The sequence below is a fragment of the Capsella rubella genome, unplaced genomic scaffold (assembly GCF_000375325.1).
Source record: "Capsella rubella cultivar Monte Gargano unplaced genomic scaffold, Caprub1_0 scaffold_1, whole genome shotgun sequence".
Lineage (NCBI taxonomy): Eukaryota > Viridiplantae > Streptophyta > Magnoliopsida > Brassicales > Brassicaceae > Capsella > Capsella rubella.
Window position 1 is genome coordinate 8,827,890 of NW_006238923.1, and position 23,654 is coordinate 8,851,543.

A 23,654-nucleotide genomic window follows, 5' to 3' on the forward strand; every position below is an offset into this window, starting at 1 on the left:
CAATTTAACGTCAAAAAAGTATAAAAACTCATATAAACTGTAGTAACATGGCCATAGATTTACACTCAAACATCATCTGGTTTGTTTTGTTTCATCTTCCTCATTTTATTTTATATTTTGATAAGCATTTAAACTTATAATTTCTACTCCCTGTTTTATTGTTTGATTAGTGACTTCACTAAATTTTTATTGTTTAATTATACTTCTAAATTTCTACAAGTACAAATCATTGTTTCAAATTGTTATGTTTTATTTATTTATTATTTTTAATTATAGGTTGGTGTTTTGATACAACAATATTCATTGGTATTTATAGTTGAATTCTATCTGTAGATACAATTGGATATGATTCTAATATATATTGGGATTTGTGAAATGTAATTTGCAGCAAGATCGCCCTTAAATTTATAGCTCATGTTTAGATAAAAGCATAAGGTTGATATAACATAAGCATACAAGATAAGAAGTTGTTTCATGTTGATCTTTGTCCTATGAAAAGTCGTGCCATATGTAGATGCCTCACCAAAACACCAAGTATATGTTCTTTCAAATCTAATTGACAATAATTTGTCATTGTAAATTTTGTTTCTTACATTGAAGCATATTCTTTCTCATTGATGTTTCTTTAGGCATTGTTTATGTTCCTATAATGTTATGTTGAATTTGGTTGAATCTATAAAGTTGTCTCATTAGTTTTATGGGACTAATGATTCGTTGGTGTTGGAAACATGTAATATGATAGAAATAGTTGAGTTTTCTATCCAAAAAGTTTGTTAGATTTTGTAAAAGGAAAATGCATGAATCTTTGATATTCTTTTAAGGGCAGTAGCTATAAGTTAATTTCATAATTGTGTTGATAGTTTTGTTTTTTAAATAAAGCAAAAGAAGGGGCATGTTAAGAGTAACAAATGGCCGTTCATAAATGTTGAATTCTTTTGACTCTTTAGGATCATCAGTATTAAAATGCAGTGATACCAACTGAAAAATAACATTTGAGAGATAAAGATAAAATTGTAAGAAAGTTTTCTCAGTCTCACAAATCTAATATATCATAATATAGATTATTTAACAATCAATTTTCCACTCGAAAACATTATTTAACAATGTTAATTATTTTAAGTTTTCGTTTTCCCGTACGGCAACGCACGGGCTGACAGCCCTAGTAAGACATAAAAGGAAAGATGAGAATATTCTTAGGCATGCTAGTGATTTTGTAACGGCATTTGTGATATCTAACTTTATATAAATCGAAAACTATACCAAAAATCCAACCAATGGGGTAAGAATAAAATATTGTTTATTAATTAAAAGCCAACAATAAGATAGGTTCGTCCCCTGTCCGAATAAAAAATATAGTTTTGACTTTTGCAATTTTAGTATTCGATCGGTCCTCGTTGGCCTTGTCTTCTACAGATCGTTGATCTGTTTAGTAGCGAGGTAAGAAGGAATCTTTAACTAGGAGCTTCGTAGTCAAACTCTAGATTCTTCTGCATCTTCTTTTGGCTTCTGTAGTTTTGTTGCTATGAAATATAGAAGTCAATTTGTTCTCGATCTTGATATTATCTCTGTAGATAAAGAACGTAGGCATGCCCATGATTTAAATTTGGGAATTTATGGTGAGAGATTCTATTTATGTTTCCTATGTACTCACAGGCCGATGATGATAGGTCAAGGATTGGGAATATATGTGGTGGAGAGCAAAGGAGGAGCAATATTATGTATATTGCTTTCTCTGCTCTGTTTAGGCACTTGGCCTGCTCTTATGGCTCTTCTTGAACGGCGTGGTCGTCTCCCACAACATACTTATCTTGATTATTCCATCACTAATTTCTTGGCTGCAATCTTTATAGCCTTTGTGTTTGGTGGGATAGGTGAAAGTACACACGAGGCACCAAGTTTTCTTGCTCAGCTCACTCAGGTTAGGATTTGAAGGATTCTGGACCTTTATGGAGATTCTTGCATTGATGGGTTTATGTATACTATCTCCCCTGTTGCTGCTACAGATTCAGGATAATTGGCCCTCTGTGTTGTTTGCTATGGCCGGTGGGGTGGGTTTGAGTATTGGGAATCTTGCTACTCAGTATGCTTTAGCTTTTGTTGGTCTGTCTGTTACAGAAGTGACAGCTGCGAGCATCACTGTTGTTGTAGGCACCACTGTCAATTACTTTTTGGATAACAGAATGAACCGAGCAGATTTGCTTTTCTCTGGTGTCGGCTGCTTCTTGGTAGCTGTTTGTCTTGGTTCTGCTGTTCACTCTTCCAGTTCTGCTGATACAGAGGAGAAACTCGGAAAATTCACGAGGGACTGTGAAATTGTGAATCCGGAAGAGTGCCAGAGACTATTTGGAGGTGAATTTTGACATAGAGTGTGGCTTAATTGTCTGATAGTTTTTAAGAAGATCATTCACTTGTTTAGTTTTATAGTAGATGAAGAAGAAGAAAAAGACATGGAGAATGTTAAGGAAGGGACAGCAGCTTTTCTTATAGCACTTGAAAACACAAGAGCAATCAAAGTAGGATCTTTCTCATTTGATCTGTGTTGATCATGTGTTTGGAGGAAACAATATAAACCAATCTCTATGCATTTCTCTTGGATTTAGGTGTTTGGAAAGAGCATGGTTGTTGGTCTGGGGATAACCATTTTTGCAGGTCTTTCTTTCTCATTGTTCTCACCATTATTCAACCTTGCAACAAATGATCAATGGCACACTCTAAAACATGGCGTACCCAAGCTGATTGTCTACACCGCGTTCTTCTACTTCTCACTATCTTGCTTTGTGATCGCCATCGCTCTAAACATTAGTTTCCTGTACAACCCTGTGCTCGGCTCACCAAGATCTTCCTTTACGGAATATCTGAGTGACTGGAACGGAAGAGGTTTGGCTGTTATGGCTGGATTAATTTGTGGGTTTGGTAACGGTCTTCAGTTCATGGGTGGACAAGCTGCAGGATATGCAGCCTCAGATGCTGTTCAGGTCACTTAAAACACTTAAACACATGAAAGTTGTTATCTTTAGTTCTGTTTTGGTGAATCTTGATTGATAATCATGAGCAGGCACTTCCTTTGGTGTCTACTTTTTGGGGGATATATCTGTTTGGGGAGTATAGGAGATCATCTCCGCGGACTTACGCTTTACTTGTTGGAATGCTGGTGATGTTCACTGTTGCTGTGGGACTTCTAATGGCCTCGGCTGGGGAAAGAGAGACGCAGTTCACCTAAAGAGCTGAGCAATATGGACCAAAATTATACAATGTGTGGCTCTTGCCTCTTGGAGATGTTTGTAAATTACATTGTGGTTACTGGCAAATGTATATAATTGTTGTTAGATATTCGTCAACGTCCTTGTTTATACAAGAAAATTGAATGAGTACAGAGAATACATTTGCAGAAGTTAGATTAGGTTCTTACTTCCGCAGCCAAAAAAATGAGTTTTATTCCGGCGCAAAATGAGACTTATGATATGAGAAATATTATGATTCGCTAGAAGGAGGGGTCGAACCTCCGACCTTGTGGTTAACAGCCACACGCTCTAACCAACTGAGCTATTCCAGCTTTTGTTCTTTTGTATTAGATTACATCTATATTATCATATCTCTCAAAAACAATATTATTGCAAACAAACGTATTCAAGACGTTTTCAAAATGTCAATTACCATTTGTTATTGAGGAAACAAAAAAAATCAACGTTTCACTTCTTTGAAAAGTCTATTGCACGTAACCATCTAAGGAAAAAAAGAAAAGACTTTTCAAAAATATCGGCCATTTTAAAATCATTAGAGGTTTCTTGCAATTATGATTTCAGCAAAAGATATGTTTCTTGAAAATATGATTGAAGTCTCACCTTACGTTTCCATTTATAAAATATACAGTATCTCTTTATCCAATGTTATCCCAGTAATGAAATTTGCAGTATGTATATAGATAGCCTACAGTAATCCAAAAACATGCATGTCAAAATATAGACGTTTGACATATGCGAGTCAATCCCTTATCCCAATCAAGAAAACGATTGCTCTATATTAGACGTTGTAGTTTCCATTGGCTTGTTCAAACTAAACACCTACTTGTACGTTGACTAGAGAAATTTCAAAGCCCACCTACATTTAATTTCAAGATTACATATTCAAAGTAAACCTAGATGACAACGATTTGAAATTAAGTTTCTCTCCAAACTTTTATTTCTATAAACTAAAATCCTAACGGAGTAAGACATATTACATAAGACAAAAAGAAGAAAAAAAATGAAAGAAGCAGTTTCTGTTTTGTGTCTTGTTCTTTTGGTCTCGGTTTTAAAAGCACAAGTAACGAAACCTATTTCTGAAAACTTCATAGAATGCCTTCGCCATCGGACTAGCCAGGAGAATCCAATCACCGACGCCATCTTTATCGCCGATAACACCAGCACCTTCTTGTCTTCTTACTTGTCCTACACGAAAAACAAGAGGTACTCGAGCCCTAACTTCAATAAACTACTTGCAATCGTAGCGGCAAAACATGTATCTCATATTCAGGCCACGGTGGTCTGCGCAAAGACCAATGGTATACAACTCCGTATCCGAAGTGGCGGTCATGACCTTGAAGGCCTTTCTTACAGGTCGTCTGTGCCATTTGTCATACTCGATATGTTCAACCTCAGATCTATTACTGTTGACGTATCGAGCAAGAAAGCATGGGTTCAAACTGGTGCAACCTTGGGGGAGCTCTATGTAAAGATCAGTGAGGCTAGCCAAACACTAGCGTTCCCGGCTGGCGTTTGCCCAACGGTAGGAGTAGGGGGGCACATAAGCGGTGGAGGGTATGGAAATCTGATTAGAAAATTTGGCATCACGGTGGATCATGTTAGTGATGCTCAATTAATTGATGTCAACGGCAACCTCTTGAATCGAGCTACCATGGGAGAAGATCTCTTTTGGGCCATACGTGGTGGCGGTGGTGCGAGTTTTGGAGTTATCCTCTCTTGGAAAATCAATCTCGTTGAGGTTCCAAAGATCTTGACAGTATTTAGAGTTAACAAAACATTGGAACAAGGAGGCACTGATCTTCTCTACAAGTGGCAGCTTGTCGCTACCAAATTACCTGAAGATCTCTTTATGAGAGCCTGGCCTCAGGTCGTAAATGGAACAAAATACGGCGAGAGAACCATCGCGGTTGTTCTCTATGCTCAGTTCTTGGGTTCAAGAGATAAGCTGATGGCGATCATGAACCAGAAGTTGCCTGAACTAGAGCTAAGACGTGAAGATTGTCATGAAATGAGCTGGTTTAACACGACATTGTTTTGGGCTGATTACCCGGCCGGTACACCAAAGAGCGTTCTTCTAGATAGGCCGACGAATCCAGGATTCTTTAAGAGCAAATCAGATTACCTCAAAAAACCAATTCCAAAAGATGGGTTAGAGAAGCTTTGGAAAAAAATGTTTACATTCAACAATGTTGTGTGGATGCAATTCAACCCTTACGGTGGGGTGATGGACCGGATTCCGGCGACCGCAGCAGCATTTCCTCATCGGAAAGGAAACATGTTCAAGGTTCAATACTCTACGACATGGTTAGAAGAAAACGCCACAGAGACTAATCTAAGTATGATGAAGGAGCTTTACGAGGTTGCAGAACCGTACGTGTCAAGTAACCCTAGAGAAGCCTTCTTTAATTATAGAGACATCGATATAGGAAGCAATCCGAGTGGTGAGACAAACGTGGATGAGGCTAAGATATACGGATACAAATATTTCTTGGGAAATTTAAAGAGATTGATGGATGTTAAAGCCAAGTATGATCCTGATAATTTCTTCAAGAACGAGCAGAGTATTCCTCCTGTTCGTGTGATGTAGTAACGTTAACTCTTTGCATGATAAGATCTTATATAGTGGGTGATTGGCAAAGGCTTTAAAGGCTGTAAAAAAAGTTATGTGGACATGTTAAAGCTTATGCAGTTTTCACTATTGTCCCATTTCATTATGATAGTCTTGGTATAATTAATCATTACTCAATAATAAATTTCAAGAAACCGACATATATATTAGGATAGATCAGATTTACTTTTACGTCTTATATACATGATGGTTTTTCAACCATGGCCATGAACCATGAGAATTGATTTCTGAAACCCGTAAAGTATGGATTATATACTTTGTTTAACATCTTATTACTTTCGTTTCGTATAAATGTTTCGGTACTGGATTTGATGCATAAGTAAAACCATACAGTCTTCCTTAAAGCCTTTTTCGACTTCTTCATGGCCAACGCGAAGTGATTGAGGGCCTAAAAGATTTTTTTAATAACTAATTAATTAACAAACACTACGTTATAAGAAAATCACAAGACTAAAAACCTAGTTTATTAGGCTTTAGCCCATGTCCTTGCTATGTAATCCAACAGGTCATATAGATATCAAGAAGGGAATATTTTAGTTTAAATTAGGACCCAAAAATTTATGGTCGAATCAAAATTTTAATTTATCTTTTCTATATGGTAATAATGCAAAGAAATGTAGTATCATGGACTTTCGTACGCGTTACTTGTTTTTTTATCTTTGTTTTCTCCAAAAGAAGTACCATTTATATAACACAAACCAAACTAGGTTGCCAGATAGATACAACAAACAGATACACATCATGGACTTTCATTACATATTCAGGTTTTATTTTTGATACTAAATTAAATCGTATTAAAAGAAAAATCGTAAAAATATGTTCATTTCCCTAGCTTTCCAGGGAAGACTACAAAGACGATATCATAATTACTTAGTATAAGTAGTAGCTTATATTGTTAATTAAAGACTTTTGTAAAATATATTATTTACTTAGTAGACTTAGAGCATCTCCATTCGTGTACCCCTTAGAAAAATGTTTAACATTAATTAATTAATAAATATTGATTGAATGGGCAACGTGATTGAATAGGAGAGTGAAGAGCCAACGTGAGAGAAAGAGAAAGAGAGAGGAAAAAAGGGAGATAATTTTTTCTTTTCTACAAAATATATTTTTCACCCAATCAAGAAATGCCAGCTGTGTTAAGCATCGATTTTTGGAGAGTTTGGTTAAGCAGCGCCCCTTGCAGAATCCACCATTATTGATTTATTTTTGGCTGTTTAATGATAATAATTTCATGAAACACCTCCCGTTGGAGGTGGTCTTAGTAAACTTTGTTATTTAATGGTTGATGATTGATGCTTGATACTTGATAGGAACGTTGGACCGGCGCTGCTCCTCGAAAAGTCACAGTTTTGCTCAGTGTATAAACTTAAAAACTGTTTCAAACAAAGCACATCGATTAATTTTGGTGAGATAATATATATTTTTCTGTTTTAGAACAAGTCTTTGATTTGACTTCTTCTTGATGTTTTGGCTTTGAATGTAAACTAATTACACGTCTTGCGTTGCGTGTATAAACGTAACAAACAGATACATACGACGTTTAAATGTATTTACCCACTTGACCGTGACTTGCAGTTTTTAGTGGTTTATATGTTACGAGAATATCTAGGTTAGTATTTATATTCAACCTGACATAATGTTGATGCTGTTGAGAAAAGTCGTTATTAGATTTATGTATTTATATACTTAGACCATGATTATTGGTAGTGTCTTAAAAGTGAGAATAGTCTCTTAATTAAAAGAAAAAGGTGATTTTTGGTAAGAATGGTCTCTTAAGTAAGAGAAAAAATGGAGATTCTTACCTTTTTAAGAGGTAAATCATGTTAAGAGCAAAACTTAAAAGCTCCCCAATAATCTTGCTCTAAGGACTGAAGGACATGTAAGCAATCAACGTTTCAGCTATTTATGTATTTGGGAAGCCCATTATTAATAAAATATGTATCTTAAAAAAAAAAAAAAAAAAACAAAACAAAACAAAACCTTTCAGCTATTTGAAAAGTCTTTTGCATGTAGTTATTATATAAAAGAAAACCAAAAATGTCTATTTCAAAATTTACGGCTATTTATAAAATCATTAGTTAGTAGTTTTCAACACACTAACGTTATCCACTGATATTGAAGTCAAGAGGAAAATTTAGTACATTCATATTTTTTACATAAAAGTGAACGAAATTTATTGAGTAGTTTTCTAAAATAAAATATCAGTTTTGTTGGAAATATGAAGAAAGAAGTCTCACTCACCTTACGTGTATTCAACTTTCTCCTTTTTTTTTTCCGTCAATTCAACTTTCTCTTCAACTAATGAAATTTGCAATATCTAATCATTTAGTTGATATCAACAATTGTGAGATAATATTGTTTTTCATCAATAGATGGAAGACTCAATGCTTTATTGCTTTATATAATAATGAAATTATGAAAACCATTCCCAGTCATATACGTTAAACAGTCCATTAGCTTGGTCAAGATAAACACCTACAAGTGGACAAACGAAAAAACTCAAAGTAAACCTATATGACGAAAGTCACGAAACAGAAGTCACTCTTAAATTAATCTGCACTCTACACTTTGATTCTATAAAGTAAAACCTTAACAGAAACTTAGGACATACTACTACTACACAAAAAGATAAAAATGAAAGAGGCTCTTGTTTTCCTTCTTTTGTTAACCAACAAGTTTCCAAAGAAGTTCAATATTTTCTCAAAAAGGAAATGTGCATTTTATGTTTTGTGTCTTGTTCTTCTAGTTTCGGTTTTAGAAGCACCTGTAACAAAACCAAATTTTGTAAACTTCATCGAATGTCTTGGCAATCGGACTGGTCCGGAGAATCCAATCACCGATGCCATCTTCATCGCCGATAACACCACCACCTTCTTGTCTTCTTACGTGGCATACACGAAAAACACGAGGTTCTCTAGCCCTAACTTAAAAAGACTACTAGCCATCGTAGCGGCGAAACATGTATCTCATGTTCAGGCCACGGTGGTCTGCGCTAAGTCTAATGGTATCCAGATACGTATCCGAAGCGGTGGTCATGACAACGAGGGCCTTTCTTACATGTCGTCTGTGCCATTTGTCATTCTGGATATGCACAATCTGAGGTCTATTTCTGTTGACTTGTCTAGCAAGCAAGCATGGGTTCAAGCTGGTGCGACCTTGGGAGAGCTCTACGTAAAGATCAATGAGGCTAGTCAAACCCTAACGTTCCCGGCTGGTGTTTGCCCTACGGTAGGAGCAGGAGGACACATAAGCGGTGGAGGGTTTGGAAACCTGATGAGAAAATTCGGAGTTACAGTAGATCATGTCATTGATGCTCAACTAATTGATGTCAACGGCAAGCTCTTGAATCGATCTACCATGGGAGAAGATCTTTTTTGGGCGATTCGTGGAGGTGGTTCGAGTTTTGGAGTTATACTCTCTTGGAAAATAAACCTCGTCGAGGTTCCAAAGATCCTGACAGTATTTAAGGTTAACAAAACATTGGAACAAGGAGGCACTGACGTTCTCTACAAGTGGCAACTTGTCGCTAATAAACTCCCTGATAGTCTTTTCATAACAGCATGGCCTCGAACCGTAAATGGAGCAAAACCTGGCGAGAGAACTATCGCAGTTGTATTCTATGCTCAGTTCTTGGGTCCAAAAGATAAGCTGATGGAGATAATGAACCAGAACTTCTCTGAGCTAGGGCTAAGACGTGACGATTGTCATGAAATGAGCTGGCTTAACACGGCGTTATTTTGGGCCAATTTCCCGCCGGGTACACCCAAGAGTGTCCTTCTAGATAGGCCTACGAATTCAATATCCTTTAAGAGCAAATCGGATTTTGTCAAAAAACCAATCCCCAAAGAAGGACTAGAGAAGCTTTGGAAGACAATGTTTAAATTCAACAGTAGTGTCTCGTTGCAATTCAACCCTTACGGTGGAGTGATGGACCGTATTGCGGCGACGGCGACAGCGTTTCCTCACCGTAAAGGAAACTTGTTCAAGATTCAGTACTCTACGATGTGGTTGGACGCAAACGCCACAGAGAGTAGCCTGGCTATGATGAAGGAGCTTTTCGAGGTAGCGGAACCGTACGTCTCAAGTAATCCGAGAGAGGCGTTCTTTAATTTCAGAGACATTGATATTGGAAGCAATCCGAGTGGTGAGACAAACGTAAATAAGGCTAAGATCTACGGATACAAGTATTTTTTGGGGAACTTAAAGAGATTGATGCAAGTTAAAGCTAAGTATGATCCTGAGAATTTCTTCAAGAACGAGCAGAGTATTCCTCCTGTTCGTGTAGTATAGTGATATGATATTAGTCTTTTATCAAGTGTAATATGTTATGTGGGCATGTGTTATGGGCTTATAACCTTTATGTACGTAGTTTGCTATGTTTAAACATAACTCAATAACGAAATTGATTAGTATACGTAGGGTACGTAACTTCCTCATGCAAGCTTATTACTCTCGTTTTGTAAAAATGTTTTTATTTGTTTTCATGGATAGATGTTGCAAATATAGAGCCATCCATTTAGCCGCTATTTGACTTTCAGTGCATGGCCGACCCGAATTATTTTTGGGAGATCAATTCTTTATCCCTTAACATTAACAAATGCGTATATAAATAAATCAGTTCGTCATCCATTAACATAAACAAACACGTATATTAATAACATTGTTTACATACAATTCTTTGTAGTGCCAATACCAAAACAAATTAATTAGCGTGCAATTCCCATGTTTTACTGCATTTTGATTTGTATGTAAACAATGTTATCTCCGTTTAGTTAATCGGACTTTTCTAATAATATAAGTTGACAGAAAAAGAAAGATAAAGGGTTGATAATACAAAATTTTAATATATTTTGATGCTTATATTAAACACTAGCTAGTTTGTTATTTTTAAAAGTCTTAGCCCATGGCCCTGGTCCAATGCTATATATGTAATCGAACATGTCATATAATACTAAGAAGTTTATGGGCTTATAGCAACTAGCTAAGAATTCAATAGTTCTGTCCTTAAGTAACTATCTTAAACTACGTTTTACGGGGAGGAGTTGTTACAAGACTCATCAGAAAATCCGACTTTTCAATGAGTCTGAGACATATGACGGATTCTAAAAATATAAAAATGTCTGATGATTTAAAAAATAAAATTCGACTTTAAAATGTCTCATTCAGCAATAAGCCATGCATGACTCTTGACAATAATCTGCAACTGAACAAATTTTTTAGCTCACTGCCTTCTGATCATCATATGAGGGATATACCTTGTAGGATGCCAAAATCATTTAAACTATTATTGGCATAAGTTTTATGTTTCTATTGTGCATTTTCCTACTTCACCGAAACATAACATTTTCATATAGAATTTTCAGTATTACGAATGTTTCATAAATAAGTTTTATTTGAAGCATCACAAAGACTAAATTAGTTTGAAAACATCAAGTTAAAAAAGAAACTATAATAAAATACAAAGAATCAACGTTATGCTGTAAGAAGCAGTCAATTGCACGTTATATATAAAAACTCGGCCATCACAGAATTATGGATAATTATTACAACAATGCAAAACGTATAACATTTAACATTTGAATTCAAAGAAGGCGAACACACAAAAAAAAAAACTTGAAAGAGATCGAGGAAGGAAAATTCAGTGCATTCTAGATAATAGTTCTGACATAAAAAATCAACGAAATTAAATCAAAATTATTTCAAGAAATAGACTGGTTTCTTGAAATATGAGAGAAGTCTCACCTTTCGTTTCTAATTAAAATCTGTATACAACTTTTTACTACCAAAAAATAATTCCAAAAAGAAAGTTCAATTGACGCAACTCAATGCCTGATCTTAATCACGTACGAAAGCGATTCCTCTGTAGTTATATACTTTGTAATTTTCCATAAGCTTGTTCAAAATAGACCTATACATGTTCACAAAATAAATTAAAAATACCTACATTTTGACAAAAATAAATTCAAAGTACACCCATATGGAAAGTCAAAAAAATTTACATGAAATTTTTCTCAAGATTTTCCTATAAATTAAGATACTAAATAGAAGCGTAAGACATAATTATATTCAAACGAAATCAAAAACATAAAACACCACCAAAATGAAAGAAGCACTTTCTGTTTTGTGTCTTGTTCTTTTGGTTTCGGTTTTAGAGGCATCAGTAACGAAACCAATTTCTGAAAACTTCATTGAATGCCTTCGCTATCGGACTAGTCCTGAGAATCCAATCACCGATGCCATCTTCGTCGCCGATAACACGACCACCTTCCTGTCTTCTTACTTGTCCTACACGAAAAACAAGAGGTTCACGAGCCCTAACTACAAAAAACTACTAGCCATCGTAACGGCGAAACATGTATCTCATGTTCAAGCCACGGTGGTCTGCGCAAAGTCCAATGGTATCCAGATACGTATCCGAAGCGGTGGTCATGACTATGAGGGTCTTTCTTACATGTCATCTGTACCATTTGTCATCCTCGATATGTTCAATCTCAGATCTATTACTGTTGACGTGTCAAACAAGAAAGCATGGATTCAAGCTGGTGCAACTTTGGGAGAGCTCTACACAAAGATCAGTGACGCTAGCAAAATGTTAGCGTTCCCAGCTGGCGTTTGCGCTACAGTAGGAGCTGGTGGGCACATTAGTGGTGGAGGGTACGGAAATCTAATGAGAAAATACGGAATCACAGTGGATCATGTCATTGATGCTCAGTTGATTGATGTCAACGGCAAGCTTTTAAATCGAGCTACCATGGGAGAAGATCTCTTTTGGGCCATTCGTGGTGGTGGAGGTGGGAGTTTCGGAGTTATCCTATCTTGGAAAATTAATCTTGTAGAGGTTCCAAAGACCCTGACAGTGTTTAAGGTTAACAAAACATTGGAACAAGGAGGCACTGATGTTCTCTATAAGTGGCAGCTTGTCGCGGCCAAACTCCCTGAAGATCTTTTCATTAGAGCAATGCCTCAGGTCGCAAATGGAACAAGACGCGGCCAGAAAACCATCGCGGTTGTATTCTATGCCCAGTTCTTGGGTCCAACAGACAAGCTTATGGCTATAATGAACAAGAGCTTCCCTGAATTAGGGCTTAAACGTGAAGATTGTCAAGAAATGAGCTGGCTTAACACGACGTTGTTTTGGGCCGATTACCCTGCCGGTACTCCAACGAGCATTCTTCTAGATAGACCCTCAAATCCAGGGGATTTCTTTAAGAGCAAATCGGATTACGTCAAAAAACCAATCCCTAAGGAAGGATTAGAGAAGCTTTGGAAGACAATGTTGGAATTCGACAATTTTGTGTGGATGCAATTCAACCCTTACGGTGGAGTGATGGACAGGATTCCCTCAACGGCCACAGCATTTCCTCACCGGAAAGGAAACTTGTTCAAGATTCAATACTTTATGACATGGTTAGATGCAAACGCCACGAAGAGTAGCCTGAGTCAAATGAAGGAGTTTCATGAGGTTGCAGAACCGTATGTGTCAAGTAACCCGAGAGCGGCCTTCTTTAATTACAGGGATATCGATGTTGGAAGCAATCCTAGTGGCAATACAAACGTGGATGAAGCTAGGATATATGGATCCAAGTATTTCTTGGGTAATTTGAAGAGATTGATGGATGTTAAAGCTAAGTATGATCCTGAGAATTTCTTCAAGAACGAGCAGAGCATTCCTCCTGTTCGTGCATTGCATTGATATTACTCTTTGACCAATTGAATAAATTACGTAGGCATACGTTATTGGCTTATAGCCTATGTATGTAGTTTTCATTATTAGTTGTCCCATTTATATTATGGTCATTGTGTTATATTTATTCATTACTCAATAAAGAATTTTACGAAAGGCATTTTAATTGCACATATTAAGTTTTTGATAGAATCGTCGCCGTAATCATTTATAACAATTGCAAAGGGTTATATTTTGAAATAATTCCATTTGTAAGGAATTCTTGTTTTTGCATGCAGTTGAAGAAATAAGAACCAAAGATTTGTGAAAAAATTCATATGTAAATAATTACGACGGGCACATCCTTTCTTTAAGTTGCTATTCTAAACCCTTCAAGTTGCACATCATTATTGAAGTTTTTCAAGCTACATCATAAATGTACTTCTGTTGTTGAGTTTCTTGCCCGGTTTAGGAAAAAATTGCTACAACTTAATTCTAGGAGTACAAGATATAATTATCCAACGCCCAAGAAACTAAATAAAACACGTATCAAAAACAAAGACACGTTTTCAACCCTAAAGCATATCACTCTGGCAACCACTCTAGTAAAGCAAGAGTGGAAGACACATTGTCCGCCGCTTCCAGTACCACCGGATCAGATCCCCAATTTTAGGCCATCTTAGAATCATTAGTAATTTAAAACAATACAAACATATATTGGCGTAAGACGTATTGGGTTTAAAAAAAACAAAACCATGAAAGCAGCCCTCTCTGTGTTGTGTCTTGTGCTTTTGGTTTCGGTTTTAGAAGCAGCAGTAACCAAACCAATTTCTGGAAGTTTTGTCGAATGCCTTCGCTATCGGACTACTCCAGAGAGTCCAATCACCGGTGCTATCTTCACCGCCGACAACACCACCACCTTCTTGTCTTCTTACGTGTCATACACGAAAAACAAGAGATTCTCGAGCCCTAACTACACAAAACTACTAGCCATCGTAGCGGCGAAACATGTATCTCATGTTCAGGCAACGGTGATCTGCGCAAAGACCAATGGTATACAACTCCGTACCCGAAGCGGCGGTCATGACTACGAAGGCCTTTCTTACACGTCGTCTATGCCATTTGTTATTCTTGATATGTTCAATCTCAGGTCTATTACAGTTGACGTGTCAAGCAAGAAAGCATGGGTTCAAGCTGGTGCGACCTTGGGAGAGCTCTACACAAAGATCAATGAAGCAAGCCAAACGTTAGCGTTCCCGGCTGGCGTTTGCCCTACGGTAGGAGCTGGTGGGCACATAAGCGGTGGAGGGTTTGGAAATCTGATGAGAAAATTCGGAATCACTGTGGATCATGTCGTCGATGCTCAATTGATTGATGTTAACGGCAAGCTCTTTAATCGAGCTACTATGGGAGAAGATCTCTTTTGGGCCATTCGCGGTGGTGGGGGTGCTAGTTTCGGAGTTATACTTTCTTGGAAAATAAACCTCGTCGACGTTCCAAATATCTTGACAGTGTTTAAGGTAACCAAAACATTGGCACAAGGAGGCACTGATGTTCTCTACAAGTGGCAGCTTGTCGCGACTAAATTCCCTGACGATCTTTTCATTAGAGCCTGGCCTCAGGTTGTAAAAGGAACAAAACGTGGGGAGAAAACCATCGCGGTTGTATTCTTTGCTCAGTTCTTGGGTCCAACCGATAAGCTAATGGCAATAATGAACCAGAGCTTTCCTGAATTAGGGCTAAGACGTGAAGACTGCCACGAAATGAGCTGGTTTAAGACAACGTTGTTTTGGGCGGATTACCCCGTCGGTACACGGACGAGCATTCTTCTAGATAGACCGTCAAGTCCAGGAGAATTTTTCAAGAGCAAATCGGATAACGTCAAAAAACCAATCCCAAAAGAAGGATTAGAGAAGCTTTGGAAGACAATGTTGAAATTCAACTTTGTCTGGATCGAATTCAATCCTTTGGGTGGAGTGATGGACAGGATTCCCGCTACAGCCACAGCGTTTCCTCACAGAAGAGGAAACTTGTTCATTCTTCAATACTCTACAATATGGTTGGACGCAAAGGCCACAGAGACTAAGCTGAGTATGATGAAGGAGCTTCACGATGTCGCGGAACCGTACGTGTCAAGTAACCCTAGAGAGGCCTTCTTTAATTTCAGAGACATCGACATTGGAAGCAATCCGAGTGGTGAGACTAGCGTGGATAAGGCTAAGATATATGGATACAAGTATTTCTTGGGGAATTTTAAGAGATTGATGCAAGTCAAAGCCAAGTATGATCCTGAGAATTTCTTCAAGAACGAGCAGAGTATTCCTCCTTTTGCGTAAATTGAGTTATCCGTGTATAGTGAGTTATGTCGTTTTTACTATTGTCTCAATAAAAGCTTTTCATGGAATGAAATGGATAAATCAGCTTTCTTTCACGTCTTAAACGAATAAAGTTGAGTTTTAAGTCACACAATTAAATTTTATGAAGTCTTTATTCCAAGTCTTAGAGATGAAATAAATCGGAGAGTCAAGATCAAAGACATCACAAAAGTCATATAAAACTTTCAGTCTACATAAAATAAGTTAAAAACATTGAAAAAACAGTTGAGAAGAAGCACCACAAATTCAAAAATATAAAATTAATTTGAAAAACATCAACAAAAGAAAAAAAAATAGAACCATACACTTACTTTAAAAGTCTCTGTATCAAGATTTCTCCGGTCCTTGCTGACCAAAGACAAAAAAAAAAGTCAATAGTTTTACGACAACGTAACCTATTAAATTTTGAATTCAACAGTAATCGAAAGAGAAGAGAGACAGGAAATTCATTCGATGGAAATTTCTAATTAAAAAAATATATCGCAATTATTTCAGTTAACAGTTAAGTTATCAATATAAAAATGAAGAAGTGTCAAAAGCTGTTGACAGAAAAAAAAAAAAAAACTAAGAAGTTCATTGATTTGTAAATCTATATAGGATTTTAAAATTCGTATTGATTATGAAAATCAGTCACATGGATTTTGAAATAAACATGTTTAACCTTTGAATTTAAATTTTTCTATTTTACACTATCAAATTTTTTTCAAATCTATTTAAAACATAATTTTGAAATCCAAAAACAAATCATTAAACAAATAAAATATGATTTAAACTAGTATTTAAAAATCTTATAACTAATCATGATAGTTATATTAAAATCAATTATTGAATAACATATGATTTTTGTTTGGATTTCTAAATCAATCAAATTTCATGAACTAATAACCCTCTAAAATAATTAATTAATCAACATGTAGCAGTAAAACAAGTTCAATTCATATGACTCAGTTCTTGATCTTAATCATGAAAATGATTGTCCCATGTTGATCAGTCTGTTCAAAAATAAACACCTCAAAGTTGAAGAAAAGTCAAAAAGTAATTATAATTCAAAGTACACCCATATGGACAAAAAAAAGTAGTTAGTTTAAAAATAATTTTGTCTATGTATTTGTCATTCTATAAATTAAAATCCTGATAGATAGACGTAAAAGAAAAACAAAAAACAAGTAGATTAATGAAAATGAAAGCAGCACTCTCTGTTTTGTGTCTTGTGTTTTTCGTTTTGGTTTTAGAGGCATCAGAAACGAAACCAATTTCTGAAAACTTCATTGAATGCCTTCGCAATGGGACTACTCCGGAGAATCCAATCACCGATGCCATCTTCACCGTCGATAACACCACCGACTTCTTGTCTTCCTACGTGTCATACACGAAAAACAAGAGATTCCCGAGCCCTGACCACAAAAAACTACTAGCCATCGTAGTGGCGAAACATGTATCTCATGTTCAGGCCACGGTGGTCTGCGCTAAGTCCGATGGTATCCAGATACGTATCCGAAGCGGTGGTCATGACAACGAGGGCCTTTCTTACATGTCATCTGTGCCATTTGTCATTCTCGATATGCACAATCTGAGGTCTATTACGGTTGACTTGGCTAGCAAGAAAGCATGGGTTCAAGCTGGCGCGACCTTGGGAGAGCTCTATGTAAAGATCAACGAGGCTAGCCAAACGCTAGCGTTCCCGGCTGGTATTTGCGCTACAGTAGGAGCTGGAGGACACATAAGCGGTGGAGGGTACGGAAATCTGATAAGAAAATTCGGACTCACAGTGGATCATGTCATTGATGCTCAATTAGTTGATGTCAACGGAAACCTCTTGAATCGAGAAACCATGGGAGAAGATCTCTTTTGGGCCATTCGCGGCGGTGGTGCTGCGAGTTTTGGAGTTATCCTCTCTTGGAATATCAAGCTCGTCGAGGTTCCAAAGATCTTGACAGTGTTTAAGGTTAACAAAACATTGGAAACTGGAGGGACTGATGTTCTCTACAAGTGGCAGCTTGTCGCTAACAAATTCCCTGATAATCTTTTCCTGAGAGCAATGCCTCAGGTCGTAAATGGAACAAAACACGGCGAGAGAACCATCGCGGTTGTATTCTGGGCTCAGTTCTTGGGTGAAACCGATGAGCTGATGGAGATAATGAACGAGAGCTTCCCTGAGTTAGGGCTAAGACGTGAAGATTGTCAAGAAATGAGCTGGCTTGACACGATATTGTTTTGGGCCATGCAGCCGGCCGGTACACCGAAGAGCTTCCTTGTAGATAGGCCTACGGATCCAGTATTCTTTAAGAGTAAATCGGATTACGTCAAAGAGCCAATCCCCAAAGAAGGATTGGAAAAGATTTGGGAGACAATGTTGAAATTCAAAAATATTGTGTGGCTGCACTTTAACCCTTACGGTGGAATGATGGACCGGATTCCGGCAAACGCCACACCGTTTCCTCACCGGAAAGGAAACTTGTTCAAGGTTCAATACTATACGACATGGGAGGACGAGAACGCCACAGAGACTAATCTAAGTTTGATGAAGGAGCTTTACGAGGTTGCAGAACCGTACGTGTCAAGTAACCCGAGAGCAGCCTTCTTTAATTACAGGGACATCGATATTGGAAGCAATCTAAATGGTGAGACAGACGTGGATGAGGCTAAGATATACGGGTACAAGTATTTCTTGGAGAATTTAAAGAGATTGATGCAAGTGAAAGCTAAGTATGATCCTGATAATTTCTTCAAGAACGAGCAGAGTATTCCTCTTGTTCGTGAAATGTAGTAATGTTACTCTATCATCAAAAGTAGAAGTGGGTGGGAGAAAAGTAGAATGAAGACTGAAGAGGGTAGAGGAAATGTTTACTTTTCGAAATCAACTTTAGTAATAAAAAAGTCCTCTCTTATCTTATTCTCTAAGAAGGTCTTCAAGTCATCAGATCCCTAATGTATGTGTTAGACTTAATTTTCCTATATAATTTTCATTATTCTCCAAATTGCATTGAGATCTCTTTGATGTATTCCCTTACTCAATAAAAAGTTCCATCAATGATAGATACTTAGATAGACTCAGTCGCCGAGGGTAGCTAATATTACAAAGACATTAAATTGCCTGTTAAGAAACTTCGAATAAGTTTGTAAACTGTATCAGGCAAAAATACCTTCAAATAAGCAATATATGTTAGCACAAGAACTTGTGAATACTGAATACTATGATTTTGCCAGCAATCATCCGTGGCAAACAAAAAAATCAACAAATTGTTACAATTTTGCTAGAATTTTGGCACTTTGCCACATCTGAAAAGAAAGAGGACCTTGTGACAATATCATGGTTTATTTTAACCAAAAAAAAATCATGGTAAATTGATGACAAAATTACCACGAAAAATGAATTTATCACAGTTTCAATTATTATAAATATTGTTTAGTTAATTTAACATCAAGATTATATCATAATTCATAACATATTCAAGAAATATATATACAGAAAATCCCAAACTAAACCCTAAATAACAAATCATAAAAATCATATATAAACCACAAAACCAAACATCGCATTACGCGAAATACCATTTTCGGAAAGGCAAAAACCATCTTTAACCGGTTCAACCGTCCGGTATCTGAATCGAACCAAGCAAATAACCTAATTTTGTTTTTGTTTGTTTCCTGGCACAGAATCAAACAGGACGCACGAGCGAGCACAGGCCATTAGCATCGTCTCTTCAAGTTGCTGTTCTTCTAAATTGAGCTCAATCTTAATTACTTCTTATTGTTAAATTTCTTGCCCGATTCTTAAATTTTTTTCGCACTACTGTGGAAAACTCTCGGTGAGCTTTTGTTGGGAATGCCATCAATGGCGCAAAGAGAATTTAGGAGCTCTGTACAAAACAGCAAACCGAACCCTAAATTTCCAACTGTTTCTCACTTCAGGTTAGTCTCTTACTTTCTTACTATCAACCATAGTGTTCTGATATGATTCCCCAGAAAAAAAGTTTAGATTTTTGCATAATGATTTGAAATTTTGACTTATCACAGCATGAGGCAGAAGATAGCAGAACATAGAAGGTCTCTTCCTATTGCTACAGGTGCTGATTAGTTCAAGTTGGCTCTGTCTTTTGTGCCAAAATTTTGTGATTTTTCTTTCTTTTCACGGCCAGAGATTAACTCTGTTGGTGTTTGTCTTGTCTTAATCCAGTGGAGAAACGTTTGATTGAGGAGGTTCGAAAGAATGATATTTTGATTGTTGTTGGTGAAACCGGTAGTGGGAAAACTACTCGTAAGTTTACTGATGAATTCGTCTCTAGTATTTGCTTGAACAATGAAGTGAATGGACCAAATTACTTGATGTTGATCATATGTTTGTTATTTTATTTTTTAAATCTCTTTATGAAGAATTGCCTCAGTTCCTATACAATGCTGGATTCTGTCGGGAGGGAAAGATGGTTGGGATAACACAACCGAGGCGTATTGCTGCTGTGACTGTTGCTAAAAGGGTAGCTGAGGAATGTGAGGTTGAGTTGGGCCAAAAGGTTGGCTATTCCATTAGGTTTGATGATACTACTTCTAATTTGACAAGGTTGAAATACATGACAGATGGATTGTTGCTGAGGTAAACAAAACCAGAGCTTTATTGTGGCCTAGTTTTATGAATTGAGAAAATCTATTGCTGATCTCTGTTCTAACAAACATAACAAACTTTTTGTCAATATCTGCAGAGAAGCGCTGTTGGATCCACATCTTTCTAGATATTCAGTCATTATTGTCGATGAAGCTCATGATAGGTCTGTTCATACTGATGTTTTGCTGGCCTTACTGAAAAAAATACAGCGGACTAGGTCAAAACCTACTGGGGAGAAAACTGAGATTGGTAATTTAGCATTAGAAGTGCAGACAAATACAAGGGATGAGAATGTTCCTCAGCAAAATGGTGTCTCAAGAGGGTGTCAAGGCAGAAAATTATCTCCATTGAAGCTGATCATTATGTCTGCCAGTTTGGATGCACGTGTTTTCTCTGAGTATTTTGGTGGTGCCAAAGCTGTTCATGTGCAGGGGCGACAATTTCCGGTTGACATTCTTTACACTGTTCATCCTGAATCAGATTATATAGATGCCGCCTTGGTCACCATATTTCAGGTTTTTGATTTTTACCTAAATATCTCTTTTAACTCTACTAGAATTTGTGGAATGAAATTCTGTACTTTGTAAACAAATTCTGCGTCTGATTTTTTTATCTAATTATCTTAGATTCATTTGGAGGAGAAGCCAGGTGACATACTTGTTTTCCTTACTGGACAAGATGAAATAGAATCTGTTGAGAGACTTGTCCAAGAAAGACTTCAGCATTTACCTGAAGACAAACGAAAGCTACTGCCAGTCCCTATCTTTTCTGCTCTTCCATCAGAGCAGCAAATGAAAGCTTTTGCCCCAGCTCCGACTGGTTTTCGTAAGGTTAGAGAAGTTTAGCTATCATTTGCTTATTTGGAGATTTGGTTGACGAGACAATGATAACCCAGTGTGAGTTCTTTTATTTGTACATTTTAGGTGATTTTGGCCACAAATATAGCAGAGACATCAATTACAATTCCTGGAATTAGATACGTTATAGACCCCGGGTTTGTTAAGGCACGAAGCTATGATCCAAGGAAAGGCATGGAGTCACTTGATGTTGTTCCAGCATCAAAAGCACAGACGCTTCAGAGAAGGTATGGTTGGAAAAAGTTAGGAGTTTTACCTCCAATTATATGTGCTTTCTGGTTTATTTTTGGCTTTTACTTTAGTGGACGCGCAGGACGTGAGGTTCCTGGGAAGTGCTTTCGTCTTTATCCGGAGAGGGAATTTGAGAAACTGGAAGATTCAACTAAACCAGAGATCAAGAGATGCAATCTGTCGAATATCATTTTGCAGCTGAAGGCTCTGGGAATTGATGATATAGTTGGATTTGATTTTATAGATAGACCTTCAAGGTACTTCCTTCTGTGGTGGATATCTCTGTCATTCTCTTATACTGAAAATATCGGTGATTTGGTATGTTGGTTGCTATTTGTTAAAAAAATTTAGGGAAGTTTGACTCTCATAGCTGAAGCAATTCATAAATACTTCGTTGATCTAGATTTTCATCTGATGTTAAACAGTGGTGCAATTGTAAAAGCATTGGCAGAGTTGCATGCGCTTGGTGCCTTGACGGATGATGGTAAACTAGAGGATCCTGCTGGCTACCAAATGTCACGGCTCCCTCTGGAACCTATTTACTCCAAAGCTCTAATTTTGGCCAATCAATACAACTGCCTTGAGGAAATGCTGATCACTGTTGCCGTGCTCACTGTGGAGTCCATATTTTATGATCCGCGGGAGAAGAGAGAAGAGGTGAGTGAACAATAGGATCAGGAGATGTTCACATTTTCCTTTATATTAACAGTTGAATAAAGTAGCCATTTTTGTTCTTTGTTTTGCAGGCAAGAACTGCAAAAAACCACTTTGCTAGCGTTGAAGGGGATCACCTAACTTATCTTAGTGTTTATCGGGAGTCAGATGAGTTCTTAGAAAAGAAAAAAGTAGCCGGCAGTGGAAACAATATTGATAAAATTATGAAAAAATGGTGTAAGGAGAACTTTGTGAATAGCCGTTCCTTGAAGCATGCTCGTGATATATATAGGTTGGTCATGCCTTCTTCGTAGATAGTTACAGTTGATTATTATGCCTTTTGATGATTTATGATAATCACACAAAGGATTGTTGCAGGCAAATTCGTGAACATGTTGAACAGATGGGGTTTAATGTGTCTTCATGCGGAAATGACATGCTTGAGTTTCGTAGATGTCTTGCTGCATCGTTTTTCCTTAAAGCAGCATTGAGACAATTGGACGGTACATATAGGTAGGTTACCTATGGTGGTTCATTTATTATTTTGACATGTAAATACGCCTATTATGCTCTGCTCTTTTGCTGACAACAAAACTCCCATTGTCGTCTAATGACTTGACAGGGCTATGGAAAGTGGTGAGGTTGTCCACATCCACCCAACTTCTGTTTTATTCCGTGCAAAACCCGAATGCGTTATATTTGACGAGCTCATGCAAACCAGCAAGAAGTACATCAAGAACCTTACAAGAATTGATCCCTTATGGTTGACTGAGCTGGCTCCTCATCATTACAAAACGGCAGAGTGAATTTAACTTGCCCCCTTTGCTTATTTCTAGGTAAAACAACAATATCTGTCATCAGTTTTGAACTTGCATAGAGAGAAGATTTCCATCTTTATTCCTTCTTTCCTAGAGATTACAAGACAAGTTGCAGACTAAAGCTTGTGATGAACAAGAAAGCAAAATCCCTTGTTCTTTTTGTAATCATCATTTCTCTCTCTGATGCAGATATAACTATTTGTATTCTGATGGAGATTGAACACTGATACCACTGGAGACTGATGCTAAACGTTTGAAGGAAACTCGTACGGGTGAAAGAAGATGACTGTGGCTGAGCTTAGCATTAATTAATAGGAAAAAAGGGAGACACCTTACATTTCAGGGAAGGTGTGTTTATTATAGTATCTTGTAGTAGATTTATACGTTTCTTTTGGCTTTCGCCTGCAGTACTCATTGAAAGTCAAAAGAATGTGCCCTCCATGTTCCCCAACTATACATCTGTCTCTCCTCCATCTTGGCAACCAAATTTTGTTTACATTTTAATAATCTATATATATAAAGTTAGCTTTTTCTCTCTTCTCATGATGCCACATAAGCATCCACCTAAGCCACATTTTTTTA

The 23,654-nt window shown here is 37.1% G+C and overlaps 7 protein-coding genes and 1 non-coding gene across 11 annotated transcripts; 7 read left to right on the plus strand and 1 right to left on the minus strand.

The window, feature by feature from the left end:
• Nucleotides 1-1,329: 1,329 nt before the first annotated feature.
• Nucleotides 1,330-3,391, plus strand: LOC17896987 (ureide permease 5). Of its 4 annotated transcripts, none has more exons than XM_023790287.1 (6): nt 1,330-1,437; nt 1,654-1,918; nt 2,004-2,349; nt 2,425-2,513; nt 2,601-2,975; nt 3,056-3,391. In XM_023790287.1, the coding sequence occupies exons 2-6, from the start codon at nt 1,658-1,660 to the stop codon at nt 3,218-3,220; spliced, it is 1,236 nt and encodes a 411-aa protein (XP_023646055.1). In that variant the 5' UTR covers nt 1,330-1,437; nt 1,654-1,657; the 3' UTR covers nt 3,221-3,391. The 4 variants fall into 4 exon arrangements, with proteins under 4 accessions (XP_023646055.1, XP_023646056.1, XP_023646053.1 ...); XM_023790288.1 differs by having other exon boundaries at nt 1,355-1,437; nt 1,668-1,918; XM_023790285.1 differs by lacking the exon at nt 1,330-1,437 and having other exon boundaries at nt 1,444-1,918.
• An 88-nt stretch (nt 3,392-3,479) lies between these two features.
• TRNAN-GUU lies at nt 3,480-3,553 on the minus strand. Its single transcript has one exon. It is a non-coding gene; the product is annotated as a tRNA-Asn (tRNA).
• Nucleotides 3,554-4,205: 652 nt separating this feature from the next.
• Nucleotides 4,206-6,005, plus strand: LOC17897342 (berberine bridge enzyme-like 7). Its single transcript, XM_006303901.2, has one exon. The coding sequence runs from the start codon at nt 4,243-4,245 to the stop codon at nt 5,827-5,829; it is 1,587 nt and encodes a 528-aa protein (XP_006303963.1). The 5' UTR covers nt 4,206-4,242; the 3' UTR covers nt 5,830-6,005.
• Nucleotides 6,006-8,502: 2,497 nt separating this feature from the next.
• Nucleotides 8,503-10,375, plus strand: LOC17900419 (berberine bridge enzyme-like 6). Its single transcript, XM_006307107.2, has one exon. It carries the CDS (start codon nt 8,509-8,511, stop codon nt 10,162-10,164), a length of 1,656 nt encoding a protein of 551 aa, XP_006307169.1. The 5' UTR covers nt 8,503-8,508; the 3' UTR covers nt 10,165-10,375.
• A 1,579-nt stretch (nt 10,376-11,954) lies between these two features.
• On the plus strand, nt 11,955-13,704 carry LOC17899641 (berberine bridge enzyme-like 4). The gene has a single exon (XM_006307165.2). It carries the CDS (start codon nt 11,975-11,977, stop codon nt 13,565-13,567), a length of 1,593 nt encoding a protein of 530 aa, XP_006307227.1. The 5' UTR covers nt 11,955-11,974; the 3' UTR covers nt 13,568-13,704.
• A 588-nt stretch (nt 13,705-14,292) lies between these two features.
• Nucleotides 14,293-15,873, plus strand: LOC111828643 (berberine bridge enzyme-like 5). Its single transcript, XM_023777097.1, has one exon. The coding sequence runs from the start codon at nt 14,293-14,295 to the stop codon at nt 15,871-15,873; it is 1,581 nt and encodes a 526-aa protein (XP_023632865.1).
• Nucleotides 15,874-17,082: 1,209 nt separating this feature from the next.
• LOC17899940 (berberine bridge enzyme-like 3) lies at nt 17,083-18,885 on the plus strand. Its single transcript, XM_023776931.1, has one exon. The coding sequence runs from the start codon at nt 17,087-17,089 to the stop codon at nt 18,677-18,679; it is 1,593 nt and encodes a 530-aa protein (XP_023632699.1). The 5' UTR covers nt 17,083-17,086; the 3' UTR covers nt 18,680-18,885.
• A 704-nt stretch (nt 18,886-19,589) lies between these two features.
• Nucleotides 19,590-23,611, plus strand: LOC17900420 (pre-mRNA-splicing factor ATP-dependent RNA helicase DEAH10). The gene is made up of 13 exons (XM_006306788.2): nt 19,590-19,824; nt 19,930-19,979; nt 20,090-20,170; nt 20,287-20,503; nt 20,610-21,027; nt 21,139-21,342; nt 21,436-21,596; nt 21,672-21,857; nt 22,026-22,257; nt 22,347-22,546; nt 22,633-22,767; nt 22,877-23,090; nt 23,262-23,611. The coding sequence occupies exons 1-12, from the start codon at nt 19,739-19,741 to the stop codon at nt 23,058-23,060; spliced, it is 2,154 nt and encodes a 717-aa protein (XP_006306850.1). The 5' UTR covers nt 19,590-19,738; the 3' UTR covers nt 23,061-23,090; nt 23,262-23,611.
• The last annotated feature ends 43 nt before the right edge of the window (nt 23,612-23,654 follow it).